The 24,615-nt window shown below is 35.2% G+C and overlaps 1 protein-coding gene across 3 annotated transcripts in view; it reads left to right on the top strand.

The window, feature by feature from the left end:
* Window positions 1-21,310, top strand: part of ASZ1 (ankyrin repeat, SAM and basic leucine zipper domain containing 1) — a 131,066-nt gene extending 109,756 nt beyond the window's left edge. For all 3 annotated transcript variants that reach the window (XM_077163645.1, XM_077163656.1, XM_077163638.1), the window contains exons 11-13: window positions 16,356-16,461; window positions 17,280-17,393; window positions 20,867-21,310. In XM_077163645.1, the coding sequence (XP_077019760.1) occupies window positions 16,356-16,461; window positions 17,280-17,393; window positions 20,867-21,019 (373 nt within the window). In that variant the 3' untranslated portion in view covers window positions 21,020-21,310. The remainder of the gene's footprint in view (window positions 1-16,355; window positions 16,462-17,279; window positions 17,394-20,866) is intronic.
* The last annotated feature ends 3,305 nt before the right edge of the window (window positions 21,311-24,615 follow it).

Genomic DNA, 24,615 nt, shown 5'->3' with positions numbered 1-24,615 from the left:
TGTTGGGACGAGGTGGGGGATGGGGAGAGAATGACCTGATTGCAGTCTCAGGGGGTGAGTGATTGTGGGGATCTGTGGTGATTCTTGGCTGAGGGGGATTGAGATGGGGAGAGCAAGATGGGTTGAATCAGCTGTGATCCCTGCTGGGGACAAGTGATGGCGCATAGGGAAGTGTGGATCAGAGGGAACTCACCTCCCTCCACTCCAACTTGCCCCGACTGCTGGCTGGGGAAACTTCCTTGTTTGTAGCTCCATGGGTGGCAATGCCCATGGGGAGCAAGCCACAAAGAGCCAGGCCTCCAGGTGATGGGAGGGGTCGCTTACCCAGGCGCTGTGAAAAGCTGGCCCATCGGGCGCTGTGTGTGGCAAATTCGCTGGGTGCTGCGTACTGCAGCTTGGCTACTCACCCCAGGCACTACCCTGTGCAGCACCTGGAGCAGCCTTCTTGTTGCCACCGGCCAGGAACAACCCTGCTGCCTCACAGACCAGCTTCCCAGCCAGCTGTTGCAGTTGTGGAGGGGTGGAACTGAGGGGAGGAGGTGCTCATAAGCGCCACCTACTACTGGTGAGAAACAGTAAGGTGCAGGCTGGCAAACTTCCTGTCTGCCTAGGTTATTTTTTTCCTCTTTTCAATTTTTACTAATTTTTAATATATTTTTCTATGTATATTTTCATTAATAGTATTAGGTTATTTTTTATTTTTATTTATACGTATTTTATATATGAATGTTTTTATTGACCTTTTAAATTTTTTATTTTTTTAAATTACTTTCACTGCCTTCTGTGGGCACAAGTCTGAGTTCATTCCCAATATATCTTGGGGTTCTCTTTCTGACATTGGGGCCTACTAATGTTGAGGTGTGTTTTTTCTTTCATATTTTTATTTTACTTTATTTTATTATTTTTATTTTTATTTTTTTAGTTTTTTGGAGGGGTCATGGGCCAGGAATCAAGCCTGGGTCTGCTACATGGCAGGTGGGTGTTCTGCCACTGAACAGCCATGTACACCTCCCTAGCCTTTAGTAGACCCTCAGTAGAACTGTACCCCTGTACATGAGATCTAGACCTTGGTTTGTCAGGGAATTACTGACAAACCAAGTGCAAAATGGAAATCTTCAATCCAAAGCCAAGTAAATACAAAACTTTTTGAATGAAGATACCAAGATTGAGTGAAGATTACCAAGATAATCAAATGCCCCAAACACAACAGAAAGTCACAGAGAACACAAGAAGATCCACACAGAAAATACCAAGCCAAACAACCAAATCAAAATTCTAGAGAGGACATAGAATGTGGAAAAACTACTCAATAATATTTATAAAGAAATAAAGCATATCAAGAAGACCCTAGAAGAGCATAACAAAGCATTTGAAAGATTAAATAGAAAAATGGCAGCTCTCACAGAGATGAAAGATACAGTAGAACAAATTAAAAGCATAGTAGAGACACGAAATAGCAGATTTGAAGAAGTGGAAGGAAAAATAAGTGATCTAGAAGACAGAACAATTGAACTAGAGTGCACAAAAGAATAAATGGAAAGAAAGATGGCAAATATGGAATGTATCTGAGGGTTGATGATGGACAACAAGAGGCACACAAATATAAGAATCACTGGTGTCCCAGAAGAAGAGAAGAGTGAAGGACTGGGAGAGTTAAAGATATCATCAGGGAAAGTTTCCTAACCCTTATAAAAGACATAAATATACAAATCAAAGAGGCCCATTGAGTTCCAAATATAACACTAAGTAGCCTTCAAGATACATACTAAAACTGTTAAATGTTGAAAAGAAAGTCCTGAAAGCAGCAAAAGCAGTCTCCTACAAACAAGGAAAAACACATGAGACTGAGTTCAGGCTACTCAGCAGGCACCATGGAAGCAAAAATGCAGTGGGTTAATGTATTTAAGATCCTGAATGAGAAAGGCTGCCGGCAAAAATTCTTTATCCAGCCAAGTTATCTTTCAAAATTGAGGTAGAGATTAAAATATTCAAAGACAAACAAAGACTGAGAGAATTAGTCAATAAGAAACCTGCTCTGTAAGAAATGCTAAGGGATGCCTATCAGCTAAAAGAAAAAAAACGACAGGAAAGGGAGGACTGGAGGAGTGCACAGAATTGAAGAGTACCAGCAATGGTAATTTAAAGTATAAAAAGAAAGAGGGAAAAGAATATATAGATCTGACAAATAAAAACTAAAGGATAAGATAGTAGATTCATGACCTGCTTTTCCAGTAACAACTTTGGATGCTAATGAACTAAACTCACTGATTAAAAGTCACAGATTGGCAGAATGGAGTAAAAATGTAATCTGTCTATATGCTGTTAACTAGAGACATATTTTAGACCCAAGAACACAAATGGATTGAAAGTGAAAAGGTGGAAAAAGATATTCTGTGCAAGCTGTATCCAAAAGAAAGCAGGAGTAGCTATGCTAATATAGATAAAATAGACTTTAAATGTAAAGATGTCATGAGAGCCAAAGAAGGGCAATGCATGTTAATAAAAGGGATGATTTACCAAAAGGAAATAACAGTCATAAATGTTTATGCTCCCAATCAGGGATCTCCAAAGGGCATGAGACAAACATCGGTAAAGCTGAAGGGAGCTATAGACACTTCAACAGTAATAGTGGAAATCTTCAGTGCACCACTTTCCACTATAGATAGAAGAACCAGACAGAGGATCAACAAGGAAATAGAGAACCTAAGCAATATGATAAACGAATTAGACTTAATAGACATATTGATCTATTTGTATATCCCCCAAACGCCAGGATATACATTCTACTCTACTACACATGGAATGTTCTCCAGGATAGGTAATATTCTGGGACAGAAAATGAGTCTTTATAAATTTAATAAGATTGAAATTATCCAAAACATGTTCTCTGACCACAACAGAATGAAGTTGTAGATTAATAGTCACTAAAGAACCAGAACTTTCACAAATATTTGAAGATTAATCAGCACACTCTTAAATAATCAGTGGGTCAAAGAAGAAATTGTTAGGGAAATTGATATATATCTAGAGATGACTGATAATGAGAATTCAGCATAGCAGAACTAATGGAATATGGCAAAGGCAGTACTAAAAGGGAAATTTATTGCCCTGCATATGTGTATTAAAAAACAAGAACAAGCAAGAATCAAGGACTTATCCGTTCACCTGGAGGAACTGGAGAAAGAACAGCAAACTAATCCCAAAGCAAATAAAAGAGGAGAGGCAGAAATTACAGCAAAAATAAACCATCTGGAAAACAATAGAAAGAATCAACAAAACCCAAACCAAAAAAACACAAAAGTTGGTTCTTTGAGAAAAATCAGTAAAATTGATGGCTTCTCTAGCTAGAGGCACAAAGAAAGAGAGGGAGGATATAAATAAATAAAATCAGAAATGAGAGGGGAATTGTTACCATGGATTCAGAAGAAATTATAAACATAAGAGAGTACTAAAAACAACTGTATGTCAACAAACTAGACAACTTAGATGTAATGTATAAATTCCTAGAAACACATGAACTACCTATACTGACTTGAGAAAAAATAGATTTCAACAAACCAATTATAAATAGATTCAATCAGTCATCAAAAATCTTGCCACAAAGAAAAGCACAGAACCAGATGGCTTCACAGGGGAATTTTATCAAACTTTCCAATAAGAAATAACACCATTCATGCTCAAACTCTTCAAAAGAATTGAGAAAGAAACACTACCTCACTCATTTTATGAAGCTAACATCTCTCTAATACCAGAACCAGATAAAGATGCTACAAGAAAAGAAAACTACAGGTCGTTCTCCCTAATGAACATAGATGCAAAAATTCTCAACAAAACACTAGCGTATCTACTCCAGTGACACATTAAAAGAATTATACATCACAAACAAGTGGGGTTTATACCAGGAATGCAAAGGTGGATTAGCACAAGAAAACCAGTCAGCATAATACAGCACATTAACAGATAGAACGGGAAAATTCACATGCTTATATCAATTGACACTGAAAAAGCCTGCAGCAAAATTCAGCAACCTTTCCTGATAAAAACACTTCAAAAGGTAGGAATCACAGGAAAATTTCTCAGTATCATAAAGGGCATATATGAAAAAGCCATAGCCAGCATCATACTTGCCAGTAAGAGACTGAAAACATTCCCCATAAGATCAGGAACTAGACAATGATGCCCACTGTACTAAAAGTGCTAGCTAGAGCAATTAAACAAGAGAAAGAAATGAAAGGCATCCATATTGGAAAGAATGAAGTAAAACTTTCATTATTTGCAAATTCCAAGATCCTATACTTGGAAAACCCTGTGAAATCTATGACAAAGCTCCTTGATCTAATAAATTTGGCAAAGTGGCGGGATACAAGATTAATGTACAAAAATCAGTAAAGTTTCTATATACAGGTAATGACCTAACTGACAATTAAGGAAAAAATTCCATTAAAAATAGCAACCAAAAGAATCAGGAATCTAGGAATAAGCCTAACCAAGGATAGCAAAGACTTGTATACAGAAAACTATAAAACTGCTAAAAGAAACAACAAATGACCTAAGTAGATGGAAAGACAGTCGAAACAACAAAGGGCAAATGTTGTTAAGATGTTAGTTCTACCCGAATTGATCTACAGATTCAGTGCAATATCAATCAAAACCCCAGCAGCCTTGGGAGATGACTCCCAGGGATGACTCTGGCCTGGTATCATGGGATCAGCAAAGCCATCCTGACCAAAACAGGGTAAAAAGTATAAAAAATAAGGTATCAGTGACTTAAAGAGTTCAAACAGAGTCCAGAGGCTACTCTGGAGGTAACTCTTGTGTAAGCTTCAGTTAGACATTGCTACCTATCAAAACTTGCCAACCCCCAACAAAACTCATTCCTGCCAATCCTAAAGAACACCTAAGGTGTTATATAAAATTCTATAAAGGTTTCATGCACTAGGGTAAGTTTCCAGAAACCTACAACTTCCAGATGGGTCCCTGGACCAGATAAGTCCTGAAATGCATAGGGGCCAGCCCTTCCAGAACATCAACTAGTTCCATTCCCCTATCCCATGTTATGGACAACCCCTTCCAACATGAAAAAGTTAGGATGTGCATAGCCCAAATACCCCTAAAGAGTGGGGAAAAAGGACAAAGGTGATGGTGAAGTTATACAGAGAAGGTAGGGTTTAACAGATGAGTATGATTGCTGAATCATTTTTTTTTATATTTCTTTTAGTTTCTGGTACCTTAGAGCAGCGAGAAATAAAAACCTAAAATTGTGGAATTGTAACCCATACCAACTCTGAAATCTGTTCTACAACTAATTGTTGTGATGTGCTTTGAAATTTATTGCTTTTTTGTATACATGTTATTTCTTTTAGCCTCCAGTGTTTTGGAGCAACTTGAAGAAAAATCTGAAATAGTGGAATGATAACCCATAACAAACTCTGAAATCTGTTCTAGAACTCCTTGTTGAAGTGTACTTTGAAAAACATTGCTTTGTCTTTCTTTTGTTTGTATATGTTATATTTAACAATTTAAAATGTTTAAAAAAAAATCCTACCAATCTACTTTGAAGACTTGGAAAGCTGGTTACCAAATTTATTTGGAAGGGAAAGAGACTCAAAATAGCTAAAGATATCCTTAAAAAAGAAGAGCGAAGTGGGAGGACTATCACTTCCTGACTTAAAAAAAGTAAATTTAACTGTAAAGCCACAGTGGTCAAAACAGCATGGTCTGGCACAAAGACAGAAGTATTGGCCAGTGGAATTGAATCAAGAGTACAGAGATAGATCACCAAATCTGTGGACAGTTGCTCTTTTATAAGGCCCCCAAATCTACTAAACTGGGACAGAATAAATGCTTGGGAGAATTGGATATCAGTGACCAAAAGAAATAAAGAGGATCCCTAACTTACACCCTATACCAAAAAAAAAAATTCAAAATGGATTAAAGATGTAAATGTAAGAGCCAGTACCATAAAACTTCTAGAAGAAAATACAGGGAAACATCTTCAACAAAAACCTAAAGCACAAGCAGTGAAAGAAAAAATTGACAAATGAGAACGTCTTCGGATCATCTTCTGTGCCTCAAAGGACGTTCTCAAAAAGGTGAAGAGGCCACCAGTTCAATGGGAGAAAATACCTATTTAGAAACCGCATATCAGATGAAGGCTTGATATCTTGTGTACATAAAGAATTTATACAGCTCAACAACAAAAGAACAAACAACCTAATTATAAAATGGGCAGAGTATATGGATACATATGTTTCTGAAGAGTAAATATAGATGGCTAAAAAGCATATGAAGAGATGCTCATTTTCATTAGCTTTAAGGGAAATTGAAATCAAGATGACAGTGTTAATATCACCTCAGACCTATGAAAATGGCTGCTATTAAACAGAAAGTTACCAATGTTGGAGGGGATGTGGAGAAATTAAAACACTTATTCACTGTAAGTGGGAGTGTATAATGGTGTAGTCTATGGAAAACAGTTTGGTGATTCCTCAGAAAACTAAATATTGAGTTTCCCTATGACTCGGCAATACCAGTACTCGGTTTATACCCAGAAGAGCTGAAATGCACACCGATGTTCATAGCAGCACTATTCACAATGCCAAAGGATAGAAATAAACCAGATGCCCAGCAACAGATGAGTGGATAAACAAAATATGGTGTATGCATATGATGGAATATTATGCAGCAGTAAAAAAAAATGAGGTTCTGTGGCATATAACAACATGGATGAACATTGAGGACATAATACTGAGTGAAGTAAGTTAGATGCAAAAGGATACTGAAGTAAATTTTACTATTTGTACTGTATAATTTTACTGTTTTGACTCTGTATGATTTTATATGGAGCTACTGTATAATTTTACTGTTATGACTCTGGTAAAGGTAATCTCAGAGGTTACACTGTAGAATATAACAGACCCAGAGGTATACAAAAGCTAGAGATGGCGGAAAGGCTACCCAGTGAGGTTGAACTTACATGCAAGAGAGCGGATAGAAGTGATGGTAACTACCAGGATTATAAACATTACCATATTGAAGGTGAATATGACTGAAAGGGGATGTATAGTGCCATGTATCCCACTGATATCATTTGAAATGAATTATTTCAAAGGTTCGATAGTGGACAAAGAGTCAGTAACAGAAGGGTATGGGAGGACTAAAAACGCATACTATAGGGCACATAATTAATAGGAAGACATCAACAGTACTACAGCAAAACCAGGGGCAGCTAATTTGGGGAGGGGCAAGTGATAAGGGGTCGTTTTGATTTGATAGTTGGTGACACTATGTTTGTTAGTTCCTTGTCACTATGGACCAATGAAAATTGTCTAAAATTGAGAGTGCTGCTGATAGTACAACCAGTGAGGATACTGTAAGACATAGTTTGTTCATTTTAGACATTATCCATAATGCCCAGTAGATTGAGGAAGCTGAAGGGTACTGTGCCAGTTTGAAAGGATGATGTATCCTAGAAAAGTCATGTTTTAATCCTGATCCATCTTGTGGAGGCAGTCGTTTCTTTTAATCCCTGTACAGCACTGTAGGTTGGAAATTTATTAGGTTATCTCCACAGAGATGTGGCATGCCCAGCTGTGGGTATTAGCCTTTGATTAGAGGAAGCTGTGACTCCACCCTTTCCAGGTGGGTCTTGATTAGTTTACTGGAATCCTTTAAAAGAGGAAACATTTTGGAGAAAGCTTCAGAGCCACGAGAACCACAGAGCCCACACAGCCAGAGATCTTCGGAAATGAAGAAGGAATATACCTCCCGGGGAGCTTTGAAACAAGAAGCCTAGAGAGAAAGCTAGCAGATGCCACCATGTTCACCGTGTACCTTTCCAATTGAGAGAGAAACCCTGAACTTCATCAGCCTTTCTTGAGTGAAGGTAATCTCTTGTTGCTGCCTTAATTTGGACATTTTTATTGACTGGCTTTAATTTGGACATTTTCACAGGCTTAGAACTGTAAACTTGAAACTTAATAAATTCTCCTTTTTAAAATCCATTCCATTTCTGTTATATTGTATCCCAGCAACTTGCAAATTAGAACAGGTACAATGACTGAGAAGCAGAATGGTGAACTATAATACATTTATGTGATGAAATATGGTGCAGCTACAAAAAGGGACATCGAAAGGCACAGAACAAACTGAGTAAACCTTGGGGACAATGTGATATGCAGAATGTGCCAGAAACAAAAGAACAGATATGCTAAGGTGTCTTTTAGAAAATACTTATATAAAAGTTGGAGCCTAGGTTGTAAGCCCTTACAGCAGCCATACTTAGTTTGAACCTATTTTTAGGTTCTGTTACACTGAGTTCTCTGTGCATCTGATGGTATTTTCCTGGACCTTTGAATAACTCTGCATCACCTAAGACCTGAAATGGAATGCTATAGCCCTGAAAGTTATTTTAGCTATATATAATAACAATTAAATTAACAGAAAAAGAGATCAGGCCTCAATTAGAGTTTAAAATGAAGCCAGTCTGGCTGGGTCTAAGGTAAATCAGAATACAGGGTAAAAATGATAGTAGATGTACTCTAGACCTTCACCTACCATATGAGACCAAAGGCAGATTTACTATGTTTGGAACCTAAATTTTTGGTAACACATAATCTCAATCAACTTGTCTGGGTATCTCATTTAAATAACACAAATGTTGAGTCCAGAATGAAATGAGGGCTTGTAATACTGTATAACTTAATGTAATATCAGGATACATCTCAGACTATGGTGGGCTGATAATTAAAAAGTATTGGCAAAGTTCTATGAGGGATCCAAAGGGGGATTCTCTCTATATATATGGAAACATTAAACTTTTCCAGACTGGGAAACCCCAGGCACCTTCTCAACCATTGGGTACTCTCAAGAAAATAAGCTAAGCCCTTGATTTTGAGGACTGCCCTTACGAAACTTATTTTGTAGGGGAGAAGCTTAAGACTACCCGTAATAAGGCTTAAGAACTGCTTCCAGGAAACCTCTTTCGTTGCCCAGATGTGGCCTCTCCTCTCTAAGCGCAGCTCTGTAAGGAAGATCGTTACCTACTCCCTTACATGAAACATGATATTCAAGGATGAAAATCTCCCTGACAAAGTGGGGCGTGACCTCTGGGTATGAGTCTGGTCCTGGTACTGTGTGATGGACAATGCCTTCTGGACCATAAGGGGGAAATGAAGTATAATAAGATATCAGTAACCAAGAGACATCAAGTTAGAGTCAAAAGACTATTCTGGAGACTACTCTGATACAAGCTTCAATTAGTGCTAATTACCGTGATTTGCTAAACCCCAACGAATGTCATCCGTGTTGACTCTTAAGATCACCTAGGGCTCAAACTGGGACTCTGTAAAGGTTTCATGCACTGTTTACTTTCCTGGAACCTGTACTCCCCAGAGGGTTCCTAGGTCATCCTGAACCCATAGGGACAGCCTCTCCAAGGTTATCAGTTGATTACATCCCCCTATCCTTTTCAAGGGTGTCAACACCCTACCTCAACATGAAAAAATCAGAACAGGCATTTTCTAAAGATCCCTCTAGATTGGGAGAAGGATCAGAAGAGAAGTAGAAGGTACAACAGAAAAAATAGGATTTAACATACAAGTATTCCTGCTGTATCACTATATTAATACTCCTTCTAGCCTCCAGTGTTTTGGAACAGCTAGAAGGAAAAATCTGAGATGGTGGAATGGTAGCACATGACAAAATCTGGGATCTGTTCTGTAACTACTTGTTGAAGTACGCTTTGAAAATTAATGTTTTTTCTTTCTTTTCTTTGTATATATGTTACATTTTACAATAAAATACGTTTAAAAATGCACAGAAGTCACCTGTTAGAATTACCACATTTTTCTAATATTTCTTTTAATACCAGCCTATTCTAGTTTGCTAGCTGCCAGAATGCAACACACCAGAGATGGACTGGCTTTTTATAGAAGGGGATTTATTTTGTTAGTTCTTCAGAGGAAAGGCAGCTAACTTTCAACTGAGGTTCTTTCTTATGTGGGAAGGCACAGGGTGATCTCTGCTGCTGGCCTTCTCTCCAGGCCTCTGGGTTCCAACAACGTTCCCGAGGATAATTTCTTTTTCTGCACCTCCAAAGGCCTGGGCTGAGCTGCAAGTGCTGAGATGAGGTGTGCCGAGCTGCTTGGCTGTGCTACATTGCACTCTCTTATTTAAGCACCAGCCAATTAAGTCAGACATCATTCATTGCAGCACGGATGCTTCCTAGCCGACTGCAGATGTAGTCAGCAACAAATGAGGTTCATGTACCATTGGCTCATGTCTACAGCAACAGAACTAGGTGCCTTCACCTGGCCAAGTTGACAACTGAGTCTAACTACCACATGTCCACTCCTTGTCAACTTGACAACTACATGCATCACCTTAAACAGTATTAAGGTACAAAAAGTTCCCCTCTGGCTGTGGACCTGTGAATCTCAAAACAAGTTGTCTGGTGCCAGTATGCAAAGGCAGTACAGTCACAGGACTGGGGTTCTTTCTTATGTGGGAAGGTGCAAGACGATCTCTGCTGGCTTTCTCTCCAGGCCTCTGGGTTCCAACAGCTTTCCCCAGGGTGATTTCTTTCTGCACCTCCAAAGGCCTGGGCTGAGCTGTGAGTGCTGAGATGAGGTATGCTGAGCTGCTTGGGCTGTGCTAAGTTGCACTTTCTTATTTAAGCACCAGCCAATTAAGTCAAACATCATTCATTGCAACAGGCACGCCTCCTAAGGAGGTTGATGTATATCTTAAGATGGTTTCCATTCCCTGAGATGTATCTGTGTAGACAGGTTTTACTGAATTAATAGATAAATGGTTCAGTGGATTATCATATCCTATAAAGTATAATACTTATAAATGCAGTACTATCATCATTAGTATAACCTGTCTGAAATTAACATTGCAGCTATGGTAATCATTAAACACAAATAACATATTTCCACATCTTTCTAAAATTTAGGGACATCATCCAGGGAATAATTTAGATGATCCAGATTTCTCTAGAAACTTTATTGCAAAGTTTAAATGATCTCCCATTCTCTCAATAATCTCCTTATAATAAGATCTATATTCAAAATAATTCCTCATCATTGCTTTAGAAATAACATTATCGCTGTTAAATATTTAAGTGCATTGTGAAAGATTTCAGTTATGAGGACTTATAATTAGCAAACGTTCATTGTCTTTATTCTTTTTATTGTTTCTATGAAGAATAATCTAAGATCTGCATGACTAACTTGCTAATTAAATTCTATAATATAACTTATTTATATGATGGCATGATTACCTGTATGAATTTACTATGGGATTTAATAAACTTAAAGAATGTGCAGAATTCTGAATGGTTCACCTATTCAAGCTGTTGAATTTTTTTAAAAATTGGAAGACATTTATTCCAGGAATTTGACCTTGTTATTAAATCACAGACTTTGTTTACATGCTGTTATGGAAAAGGTTTTACTTTACATTTTTCCGAAGTCATTCTTTAAAGAGGAAATTAGTCATTAAGTCATAAGAAAACTAACAGCAGGAAAAGTTCAATTGATTGATTATAATCTCCTGGTAATGTGACTTCAACAAATTAGCCCCTAATTTATTTTAAGATACTTTCCTTTTTGCATGTCAAATTTTCTAAAAAAAAATTCTGCAGTAAGAACACATATGCATAGCACACTTACTTTTTTTGTACAATTGGCCTTACTGTGTTTTCAGAATTAAAGAATGCAGTTTAAAAATATTAATAACCATTTCATTACTACTTTGAAATGTTTTGAACAGGTGACATCTATTTTCATCTGTGTCTTAAAATTTCCAAGTTTTGGACCAGATCTTTTATCTGATTTCTTAGCCTACCTGACATCACTTGAATGTGTCAGAGGCATCTTAAAAATTATCCATTGAGGAAACTACTCTTACACACATACAAAAAAAGAAGAAAAATCTGTATAGATACAGTTCCATACAAATAAATTATTCACAGCTACTATTTATAACATTCTAAAATTGGAAACAATCTAAATAATATCAAGGGAATGGTTGAATTTTTTATGCTGCATCAATGTAATTATTTTATTCAGACATTAAAAATTATTTTAAGACATAGTGTTATGAGAAAATGCTCAGAATAAGTATTAAAGGCATAGTATAAAATTTTAGTGACATATGATACCTGTTGTATATTTGCATAGGAAAATACTGGAAGAAAATGCTTACTGTAAGAAAGTACCAGTAATTATCTTTGGGTGGTAAGATTGTTCGTGATTTTAGTTTTTTCATATATTCTACAATGAGCCTGTAGTACTATTGTATTTGTAGTACCTTTATTAAAATTATAAATTTTATCTTAATACTTGGCTTCACATTTTTAAAATGTGTCTTTTGTTTTAGTCAGCTTCCACTGTTTTATGGTGCTGTAACAAATAACTTCTAAATATCAGTGTCTTAAACAGAGTTTATTTCTTACTCATCTATGTTATGTCAGCCACAGTGTCTCTGCTTCTTGTTGTTTTATTTTGAGAGTAGGCTGAAAGAACAGCCCCTATCTAGAACATGCTGCTCTTGTGACAAGGGAAAAGAGATGGCAGAACCATTCAGTGGCTCTAAAAGTTTATGTTCAGAAATTATACAGTCACTTCCAGATATATTTTATGCATCAAAGCAAATCACATGGTCAGGCCTCATGTCATTGGGACATGAAGTATAATCCTCTGGTAGGGAAGGATCGGTTTGTGTTGGGCTCAGTAGAAGAGACATGATAATTGGAACAAATACATTCTTCTACACCTATGTCATAACAACTTATTTCGAATTATATAAGTAAGTTAAAATACTGAGGGCTGCCATATACAGTTGTATAGGTTGTATGCTATACATATCTGGAGGACATCATTCACATAGTGTATGATATGAAAGATACCCTACAGAGTTGTGTGTTGTACAGTTTGCTTATCCATATTCAATTGCCCTGAACCACGGAATATATTTTCCTTCCATTCATTAATACTATGCAATTTTGTTAATACTACTTGCTTATTTATTTGAACTGAGTTCTTAATTTATTAGTGGCACTGACTTCAGAATAGAAACTGTGCTGGTTTGAAATGATGTATGTACCCTAGAAAAGCCATGTTTTAATCCTAATCCCATTTTGTAAAGGGAACCGTTTCTTCTGATCCCTATTCAGTACTGTATGTTTGAGACTGTAATTAGATCATCTCCCTGGAGACGTGACTTAGGGAGTCACATCTTGATGTGATCTTGGTGTGATTTAATCAAGAGTGGTTGTTAAACTGGATTAGGTGGAGGCATGTCTACCCATTTGGGTGGGTCTTGATTAGTTTCTGGAGTAAAATGAAAGATTCAGAGAGAGCAGAGCAGATAACCCACCTTTGCAGATGAAGAAGGAAAATGCCTCCCAGGGAGCTTCGTGAAACAGAAAGCCAGGAGAAGAAGCTAGCAGATAACGCCGTGTTCGCCATATGCCCTTCCAGAAGAGAGAGGAACCCTGACCGTGTTCACCATGTGCCTTTCCAGATGAGAGAGAAACTTTGACTGTGTTTGCCATGTGCCCTTCCACTTGAGAAAGAAACCCTGAACTTCATTGGCCTTCTTGAACCAAGTTATCTTTCCTTGGACGCCTTAGATTGGATATTTCTATAGACTTGCTTTACTTGGGGCATTTTCTCGGTCTTAGAACTGTAAACTAGTAACTTATTAAATTCCCCTTTTTAAAAGCCGTTCCCTTTCTGGTAAATTGCATTCGGCAGCTAGCAAACTAGAACGGAAACTAAGTTATTTTCCCTTTTTAAAGCAACCATTAAGCCACTAATAGTTACTTACATGTTTTTATGTTTATGTTGTTCATAAGTGTTTTATATAAACTTTATTTCTGAAATGTGAAAGCTAAGAAAAAAGAATTGTTTTAAGTGAAAGTTCTATTTAAATCCTAGCAATGTGTCTCAAAAAGAAAACTTTCCTGCTAGTTTCATTGGAGGCTGACTTTCCTTAATTTTCTTCTTTTTTTTTTTACATGGACAGGCACCAGGAATCCTTAATTTGTATGAACTTTCTAGAAATAACGTGATAATTTTTCTAGAAATAATGTGTGTTTTGTATTATAGTCAGAAGTTTTGATATGAGGGTTTCTGTTTGGACTCACAAGTACGTTTTAGTAGCATATTAGTTTCTATGTGTATTTTTTACTGTTTTGAGTTTTTTTTTTACTTTTTATTTTGAAATAATTTCAAATTTACAGGAAAAATGCAAAAAATAATACAAAACCACTCATATAGAAAACTCTGAATACCCTCTCACCTAGATATCCTGTTCTATTAATTTTTAGCATTTTTTCACATTTGTCTTATCTTTCTATCTATCCATCTATCTATTTATGTGTATTTTTACTTTAGTAGATACTGCCAGGTGACTGTCTGGTAAAAGTCATCTCATGTACTTGGCAACTGTTGATATTAGTGATCTACTTAATTTTTACCATCCTGCTAGAAGGTAGCATCTTATTTTTATTGTATTCTCCATCTTATCTATTTAAATTTCCCTTTCTCTGTTTCTCTGAATTGCCTGTCCATATTATCAGTCCACATTTCTTTTGGATTGTGTAAGTTTCTGTGTAGCTTCCAGTGTAAATTGTCTTCTGTCACTGACTAATCTAGTCACCAGTGTCTCCTCATTGACAGATCAGTGGACTTATCTTACTTATTTAACATACTTGACCTTTTCCTCCTTTTTAAATCCATCTCCTTTGTTGTTTTTCATAACAGCTCTTAACTCCTGATTTTCTTCTTACTTCTCAGGGTACTTTTCCTTTTTTGTTTTTACAAAAGCTTTTTTGTTTTTACTCTGTCAGCTGTCCCCTCTTCACAGTATATGTCCTTTTACCCTGTGGTCCTCTCCATGACCATAGTTTTTATTTCTTTTGGCAATGCAGGTACTATTAATACTATTATGATTTGTGCCAATGTTCAAAATTGATGGAAATATTGAATTTCAGTTAGAAATCAGTGAAAATACACATCATTTTTTCCCATCTAAATTCACAGACTCCCTAAATTTCATAGCTTTAGGAATCTCTGGACCCCAGGATAAGTACCCCTGCAAAACTTATGTTTTCTACTGCTTGCTGGTCATTCCCACACACAGTTCTCAACATCATTGCCATTGTCATCATAATTTAATTTGCTTTAATGCCAGTACACAGTGGTATGTGAATGGTATGTTTATTTCCTTCAACCCTCTCTAAAGTCCAGCTGTCTCATTCTAGAACTATAGAAACATCTGACTTAAAATTAAGGCTTGCCCAGGATCATAAAACTAGTAAGTGTGAAAGCTGACCTCAAACTTAGGGTGTCTTGACTCTTGAGCCTCTCTTAATTATCATGCCATAATGTCTTCTCTTCACCCCGCTATCCACCCCCAAATTCACTTTTCTTGCTTGGTGGCACCATCTTCTATTGAAATCAGGAAACTGAGAATCATCCTAGACTCCTCCAGAAATTCATCACCAAGTTTTTCCAGTTTATTCTCATAAATGTTTCTTAAACACCACTCTACCCACCCCTAGACTGACTTCCAGATCCTTAGTTTAAGATTTCTTTCAAACACAAAAATTTGATTTTCCTTTTTCCTATTTAAGATCCTTTAACAACTCTACATTATCAAAAAGATAAAATATAATTCTTTAGCATGTCACAGAAGTCCCTTCAATAAATGGTTTACGTCTAGTGTCTTCTCTGACTGCTTTCCCATAACCTATGCTTTAGTTATACCTTGTTCACCTACTCCTGTATACTTTTATACCTGCTATTCTCTCCATCTGGAATGCCTTTCCTTCCTTATCTACCTGGTAAGTATATTCTTAAACTCAAGATTCAGCCCAAGTATCATCCTATCTGTGAAGCTTTTCTAATTCCCTGTTTCTACCATACTGTGTGAAATTAAATTCATTCTCTCTGAGTTTGAGATGTCTCAACCATAAACAAGTGTTTTACTTTATAGGAATTGTTGGGTAGGCTAACAGAAGTTACAAATGTAAATAACCATCTTTGTGTTTCTGCATAGTAGATGCTCAAATATTGGTTCTTTTATTTCCCTTCTTCATTGTGTCCCTGGGAATAACTGTTAAAATTCTATTTCCACATCTCATCTAGAACCTTTGAAATCCTCAAGATCAGAAACTTGGTTTTCTTTGTATGTTAAATACCTATCAGTTCTTGATGCTTATTGGCTATTCCATAAATATTTTTTAAAGAATCTGATCAATTTTATGAATAGATTTTGAGTAACTAAGCCAGTAGAAAGAAGTAAATTGCCCTTATTTGTGATTTTTGTTTTTCTTTCTTTAGCGGTGATGAATTCCTCAGTTTTCTTATGAAATTAAACAAACAGTGTGGCCATTTAATAACAGCAGTACAGAATATCATTACTGAGTTACCTGTAAATTCTCACAAGGTATTTATTCTGTAAATGTTATTAAGTGAAGAAAAATGAATGCTGAAGAATATTTCAGATAAGTTAATAATTCATAAACAATACTAATCTGGTGAAGCTGTATCAGTTCTTCAAAATAAGATGAAATCTAAATAAGTCAATTCCTTTAATTATTGCTCCTTTATATACTGATTACTAAAAACTTTGTGTTCTAGCCCTTTAAAAAACGGAAATGTCCCAGACCAAAAGTTAAACTCATCAGTGAATTGAACTTATCATTTGTTCTTAAAAGGGATTTAATTGTTTAAAATATAAGGTGACAGGAGACCCAAGTGAAAGTTGAAACAAAACAGTATGTTGAATATTATTTTTAAACCATATGAATTTAGGTTTTTTAATGACAGATATTTTTAAATAAAGTATAAGTGACCTGTGAAAGCAAAATCATTTTTTACAATTTTTATGTAAGTTGGATTTAGCTGTTTGTCTATAGTGAAAATTTTTAACTACACTTGTTTATAGATTTTTATAGAATACAGAAATCAAGTCATTCTTAAAACTTTCATGAATTGATTTGTCTGCCATAAATATTATTATTAATAATACTAGTCTCCATATAGAAGGTTATATGTACATTAATAAATGGCATTCAGCAAGATGATCTATTTGTATAAAAATTTTACTTATTTTTGCTGTTAGAATTTATCTTAAATAACAAATGCTTCTCAATCATTTACTGTTTTATTTAATGTTAAGAATGTCTTCTAGTAGTTGTGGATGTAGAGTTTTGAAAAGTTGTTTTCTGTTCTTTAAAATGTAACTTTTGAAAATATCAACAGATAGTACTAGAATGGGCTTCCCCCCAGAATTTTACTTCAGTTTGTGAAGAACTGGTTAGTAATGTTGAAGATTTGAGCAAAGAAGTCTGCAAACTAAAAGACTTAATTCAGAAGGTATATATTTAACTTTTTTTTTTTTGGTTATTGTTGGGGTTTTTGTTGTTTTTCTTTTTTTTGACATTGGCAGGCTCCGGGAATCGAACCCAGGTCTCCAGCTCGGCAGGCGAGAGCTCTACCACTGAGCCACCATTCCATGCCCTATAGTTAACATTTTTACAAGTGGAAAAAACTAAGGGAAATGACTTACAGCAATATGTTAGTTAAAGAAACAATTCTGAGACTTAATTCAGAAGGTATATATTTAACATTTTTAAAAGTGGGAAAAACTAAGGGAAATGATTTACAACAGTATGTTAGATAAAGAAGCAGTTCTGATAAGAGCAACTTAAGCTCCCACTGGACAAACAAGAAAAGGTCAGTTTCCTAAGGAAAAATTGCATATAGGAGACAAATTGTATTGGTCATTAAATGAATATATACTAAGTGAATCATATATAATTTTCACCTTATATATTAACAGGGGAAAATGTATTACTTTACCCATTTCTAGTTAGAGCTCACCAAACTAATACTGTCATGTAGCACAATCCCCTTTCAAAAAACAGTTTTGCAGTATGTACCAAGCACCATAAAAATATTTGTATCTTTCAGTAATTCTTTAATGATACCAGAATTCTGTATACTCTTAGTGTCTATACTGGGAGAATAATTTAGTAAATTACGGTATACCTATTTATTAGAATATGATGCAACCAATTGAAAAAAATAAAGAAATATCAACTTAAGGACATAAAGCTGTATGTGTACATTATTACCTACTTGAAAATATGCATATGAAAAAATATGAAATGAACGGTTATTAGCTCTGTTAATTTCGTAAGATTGTGGGTGAAATATTTCTCCTGCTACTTAGACTTTCTTTATATTTTATAGGTTAACTGTTTTCTAAGAAAATGTGGACTTTTTTGGTTCTTACTTTTATATCCATATAAAAGATATACATATCTAGATAATTTAAGAATAGGTGATCCCCCTTTAAGAAAATTGCCTATAACTTTGTTGAAAGTAGGTTTAAAGGAAAATTCTTTGAATTGACTAAAAAAACCTCACATTTGACTTTTGCAGGACTATTTAATAAATAAGTTCGATTTCTGTAAAGCTTTTGGGAAATATCAGATGTGAAACTTAGATTGCTTATTAAGTTTTTGTAGCTACAAAGTACAAGTTATTTAATGTTTTCGTTAATATTTTATCATACACTTTCCAACTAATTTGTCATGCTTGCTATTAGCATATGTTCATTTAAAAGAAGTATTTTAAAGTGAGCAGAAAATTAGTACTCATGTGCTATAAAATAATAGGAAAAAGTGTTTAATGGGGCAAATGAGCAAGGCGTTTCAAAATTCTTGCAGAAAATAATTCCCTTCCAAAGTAAAAAACATCTCAGCAGTTGTATTATCTGTAACATGTATTCATTCAACAAGTAAAAGTGTCTGCTATATGTCACACAACTTTGCTATTCAAGCTAGGTTGAACTTAATACAAAAAGTGTAGCAGCATTTATCTTCACTCTCCCATCTCATCTAGGAGAGTTTAAGGAATGTAGTTGAGGAAAAATTTTACTATAACATGATATTTTACATAGGGATTCAAGGGAAATTTGGACAGTTTATGTAAAGGCACTTCCTATAAAGCACCAACCTTTAATATTTAGTGTAGGAAGTTCCCTAAGACATAATTTGCTTCAGGATTTGTAACTAACTGGTTTCTCTAAGATGAGCTAAAAATACTTTTGAGGGAAATGGAGACTTTGAGGGGAATGGAGTTAATTTGAGAAGGATAACCAATTTTTCTTAGATAAAAGAAATTAAGAAAGAAAGACTGACTTTGACATTAAAATATAAACAGTCCAATCAGGTACCAAAATATTTATTTTAATGATACTAACCTTTAACAAGAATTTTCAGCTTCCTTCAACTAAATGGAAGACTTTTTTCTCTGACCTTCCTTACCTTGAATGTATACATTTTTATGTAAGGACTAGCCTTGAAAACACATTTATTAGTCTATAATAATGGCATATACAATTCTTTATGCAGGAAAGGTTTAATTTTTGAGCATGGTAGTAGATTGGTTTTGCTGAATTAGTCTTAAACAAGTAATAATCACCAGAGTGAGATTTGACTTAGGGAACTATGAGGTCTTCCAGATTTGGGGATATGGTACCACGCCTATTAAGGTTATTATAAACTTTACCAATAATAACTGAAGAAGATTTTTTTAGAAACCTATGAGTTATCACAGAGAAGTGTATGGGGGTGACAAAGAGAGAAGGGTAGAAGAGGTCAAGGCTAGACTTTAACACCACATCACTCTCTTTCAAACTAGCACACTGACAGGCTCTTGTCAGAAAAGGTCATTCCTAAGTAATTGGTTAATAAAGGGAATGGCTGTCTCAGGATTCAATAAATGGAGCATCAGTGTCAAAAAGGAATCTGTTACTGAATGAAACCATGTGGAAGTTAAATCAAGAATACAGTATTAATGATATTGGCATTGAAGTCTTTTTTTCTGGTGTAAATTAAAAATTAATATCACAGACTTTTTAAATTAAATATTTACACTATAGATTTTATAAGTGGTTATTTCTCCTAAGATTAAAAGTATTTATATCAGCACTCTAGCACAGGATGTTTCTAGTAAATATCACTCTATAAAAGTGTCTGGTTCATTTTATCTTTTAAGCATCTTCTGATTTCTTTTTATTCTCCCTTTCTGGACCCACCCCCAACAACTGTTGCCTCTCCTCCCTCCCCCTCTGTCTCTTACAAACACACACAGAGGCAGTTGGAGGGAGTGCTTCCTTAGCAAGAAATTTGTATGTGTGAGAATTTAGAAACCGGCTGGGTCATGTATTTTCATTGCTGAGAAGTGCTAAAAAGATTTGCTTAAATGTTTGTTGATACATGTTCTGCAGTTATATTGAAATAAATTATTAAACTTCTAGCCTTAGCATCTGGTCTTCCAGGTTTGCTATAAGAATGGTTCACTTTTTTGTGAGATATCATTTGATATTTAATACAAAAGAAATAAAGTATCATTTGTCATTCCTTATGAATAGAAATAGAAACTTTTAACATTAAAAGAACTTTATCTCATGATGTAAAACACCATTTTAGGATGTGATAATGCGTGAAAGCATTTATTTCTAATGTGAAATTAATAATTTATTATTATAGGACCTGGTGAAAGGAAAACTCTTTCAAGAATTATGTATTCACTTTAAATCTTTTATTTTTTTTAATATGGGCAGGCACCAGAAATCGAACCCAGGTCCGGCATGGCAGGCAAGAACTCTGCCACCGAGCCACCATGGCCCACTGTCACTTTAAATCTTAATAGAAATCTTGAGTTTCATCTAAATCAAGTTGCTATAATGTGGATATCGTATTTTTTAAAAGTAAAGATGTTTTTACTTTTATTGTGTTTGGAACTAACTCTTTTCTTTTTTCTCTTATAAATATTAGTTGCAAAATGAACGGGAAACTGATCCAACTCATATACCATCAGTGGAAGAAGTATCTACATGGAATTATAGAATTTTCAAGAGGACAGCTTTTACAATTTGCGGATTTGGGTTTCTTCTATTCATTTGCAAACTAACTCTCCAGAGAAAATAACCCTAATTTTTGTTTGAGGAATTATGCATCTTTTTACTCATTTCACTCAAACTGCTCAAAAAAGTTGCTTTTAACCACTTGTTGCACAATAAAGCTTTACATTGTTTGCCAGTAATCCATAGAAAAAATTATGATAGCACAAATCAGAGTTACTTTAAAAAGTGGTTTGTCAGTTTGAGTTATAACTTGTTATACTTCTGTTACATTTTGATCAAGCAATAAATTTTAAGTAATTTTTAGTTTTGTCCTATGACTATGAGTCACTCAAAATAAAGGTTTTATATTCTTTGACGTTTAAAATGTATTCTTGTGTTATAATGAGTCTTATAGAATTTGAAAAGTGTTCATGAAAGTTGATAACTGATAGATTTCTTTTAGTCCTTATTTTCCCCTTCTGTCTATTGGCATGTAATAAGAAATTTCTTATTGGATTATTTATATTACATTTTTAGGAAAATATTTATTTTTAAAGTATTACAGTGAATACCAAAGATAAAGGCAAAAAATAACCTTTTTGAATCATGGATTTAAAACGTAGGGAAAACATTTAAAATGTAAAATGCAGAAAGTCTTGGGAGTCAGGTGGAAAGTGTAAGTACATTAGTATTTTTTCCCCTCAGTTCTTTTTTTTTTTTTAACTTTTTTTTATTGCATAATATAACATATATACAAAGCAAAGAAAGAAAAAAGCAATAGTTTCCAAAGCACTCTTCAACAAGTAGTTACAGCACAAATCCCAGAGTTTGTCATGGGCTACCATACCATCATCTCAGATTTTTCCTTCTAGCTGCTGCAGAATATAGGAGGCTAGAAGGAATAAGTAATTTTTTAAGTATTTTTTTTTTGCATGGGCAGGCATTGGGAAACAAATTTTTAAGTATTTTTTAATGTAGTATACTTACAGAAGCATATGACATGTACTGTGGAAAACATTCTTGGGGAATATTTATGAAAGTGAATGGCTTTTGGCATGTAATTTCTCACATTAATCTGAAGTAATGCGAGATTTTTTTTCAAAATAAAAAAAATTCATATTTAAGTTAGTAAAAGGGCAGCAGGGAAATAATAGTAGTTAAATCTTGCTTGACTTAGGGCCATACTTAGAACAGATGTAGTTGATCTATAACTGCCTGAAAGGTAAACATTAAGCAGGGGGAAAGAATTGTAGAAGGTAGAACAGTATAAAGAACTATAATTAATAGCAATTTCTGCTCTGGATTATACCAAAGCAGTAGGACTGGAGTCATTCTTTTTCTGAGAATATGCTTAACCATATATCATTGAAAAGTAATAACACTATGAATTAGTGTCCAATGTTTCAACTTAAATGCCATAGCAATGCATATTCTTCTGTGATATCCTTTATTTAAATGAGTTCAAAACTTAGAACTAAACTGTAGTATGGATAGGAGAATAGGCACTTCTTAAAACACAGATCATGTTTCGTCCCCAATATGGTTCTTGGACAAATAGGAGGTATCCTTTAAAACAAAACTCGTTTTAAAAAACTCTAAGAAATCGAGAGGCATTCTGCCTGATTGTCTATTTAGAATAATCTTTCTTTTTCACCTCAATTAATTTTTAAGTTGATCATGTTTCTTCTGTTGGTTGGATGGATCACTTTTTTTCTGTAATAAAATCCAACTCTATTGCATCTGTCAAATGTAGGGAAAAACTGTAAAAATGGGAATTTATAAAATACTTGCTTTCCAAAGGGATTTATCATAGAATTCCTTGAAATAGTAGTCTGCCCTGGTGTACTTAGCATCTGACTAGCTCTTCAGAGAGAAGAAATACTGTGAAGTGAGTTGCAACTGCATATTATGATAACATGTTTTTACTCCTTTGACAAATGCAATATGATTTCAGACTACAGATTGGGAGTAAGTAGGGCAGCATTTATTGTGTTTAGCAAAATTTCTTCATTGGTAAAGATATCAATAGTATTAATAAGTTTTCCTCATGATTTAAAATCGTTTACTTAATATTTTATCTAGACCATAATCCTCTTTCAACTCTGATTTTTTATCTGATTACAGTGCTTGATGTTGGGTTGGGAATAGGAGGTAAGAGGTTAGGAACAGATTCATCACTTCTGGACTATCCATTCTTTTACAACAGATACGCTCAGCACAAATCATTTATCTTCTGTTCTTAAAACAGGTCCCATAGAGACCCTCCAAAACCACAGAAAAAAAAATGTCAGCCAGGCTTTAATTCTGTACACTTGAAGGTAATAACAGTTTCATTTTTTATTAATTGGCATTTAATTTTTAAGTAGTCTAAAGAAGTACATTTTCGATGTTTTAGAACCAACTTTGGAATCCAAATAATCAATTATAACTATCTCTTGGAATGTGTTTTTTCCAAAGAGAAGCGTGCTTACCTGTCCCCATTAAAATCATCACCACTATCCTTAAGTGGGGTGCTTAGTGTTTTTTGGAAACTTTGTTTGCCATTCATTTACCTTTTCACTAACTCCTCAATCATCTGAGACCTCCTCCCAACCTCACACTTAGGTGATGGCCTTGCTTCTTGTGTCCCTGGAAAAATAGAATTGATTAGAAAACAACTTCTGCATTGTGCTTCCTCTCGTTAGAGTGTTCTGGAAACAGCAAGAAGGCAAGTATGGCTAGAGTCAAGTGAGTGATGGAGAACAATAGTAAATGTCAAAAGTAACCAGATATTGGATTGATTAGCCCTTTTTGTGTTTTTATACTTAATGAGATGGGAAATCGGAGACAGATTTTGGGCCCCTAGGCCATCTGCTCTTATACTACATGCCTAGTTAATAAACTTTCTTTGAAACCCTGGTGTCTCAGGAATCGGTTATTGAGCGCGTCGGGCTAAAGAATCCACAGCCTTTGTCCAGTAACAATTTGATGACAACAAAAGGACAAATGCCCAAGTCTTCTGCAGAGTAAGTAAGCCAGGTGACTAAGCCTTTTGTGGCTGCTGGGCTGAATTTAGTCTAGAGAACCAGTTTCTCTGTTCTGCCAGCATTCCAGAGACTTTTGCACCTTAAGAAAGCTTCAGAGAGAGAAACAGTTTCCAGTTCCACGTCCACCCATTTGACTAGGTGAGTGGGTCATCCGGGTGAAAATGGATTGGAGAGTAAATAGGTAGGTGGTTTGAGTCCCCTTGACATAGGCACGTTCACGCTTCCAGAATGATCCCCTACTCTGACCTCTACACCTTCTGATTTGGGTACTTTAATACACAGGGTTTGAAGCCCTAAACTAATCCAGCAATTAATTGGTATTTAATAAAATTAAGTAGGCCTATTTTACCCGGTATGTTACCTAGGTATTGATTAATTGTTAAATTGGTGTAAGTGTTTTATGTCTGTTTAATTGTTAATAGATGAATTCAGTGTGTGTTCTGTACAGGGTTTGGGCCCTGGCCTAAATTTGTCTGTTGGCTGTGCTTAAAAAATGAGTAATACAGCAATTAATTGGTATTTCATGAAGTTAAGTAAGGCTGTTTAAATGCTAGCCGGTATGTTACCTGGATATAATAAGAGTTGATGTTAATTGGCGTGCTAAGCATTTGTTAGCTGGTGTGTTCCTGCATTTGTATTGGTCAAATGTTCCTAA

The sequence above is a fragment of the Tamandua tetradactyla genome, chromosome 1, assembly GCF_023851605.1.
Source record: "Tamandua tetradactyla isolate mTamTet1 chromosome 1, mTamTet1.pri, whole genome shotgun sequence".
NCBI classification, from domain to species: Eukaryota; Metazoa; Chordata; class Mammalia; order Pilosa; family Myrmecophagidae; genus Tamandua; species Tamandua tetradactyla.
Note: the sequence above shows the minus strand (reverse complement) of the source record. Positions and strands in the feature narration are given on the sequence as shown.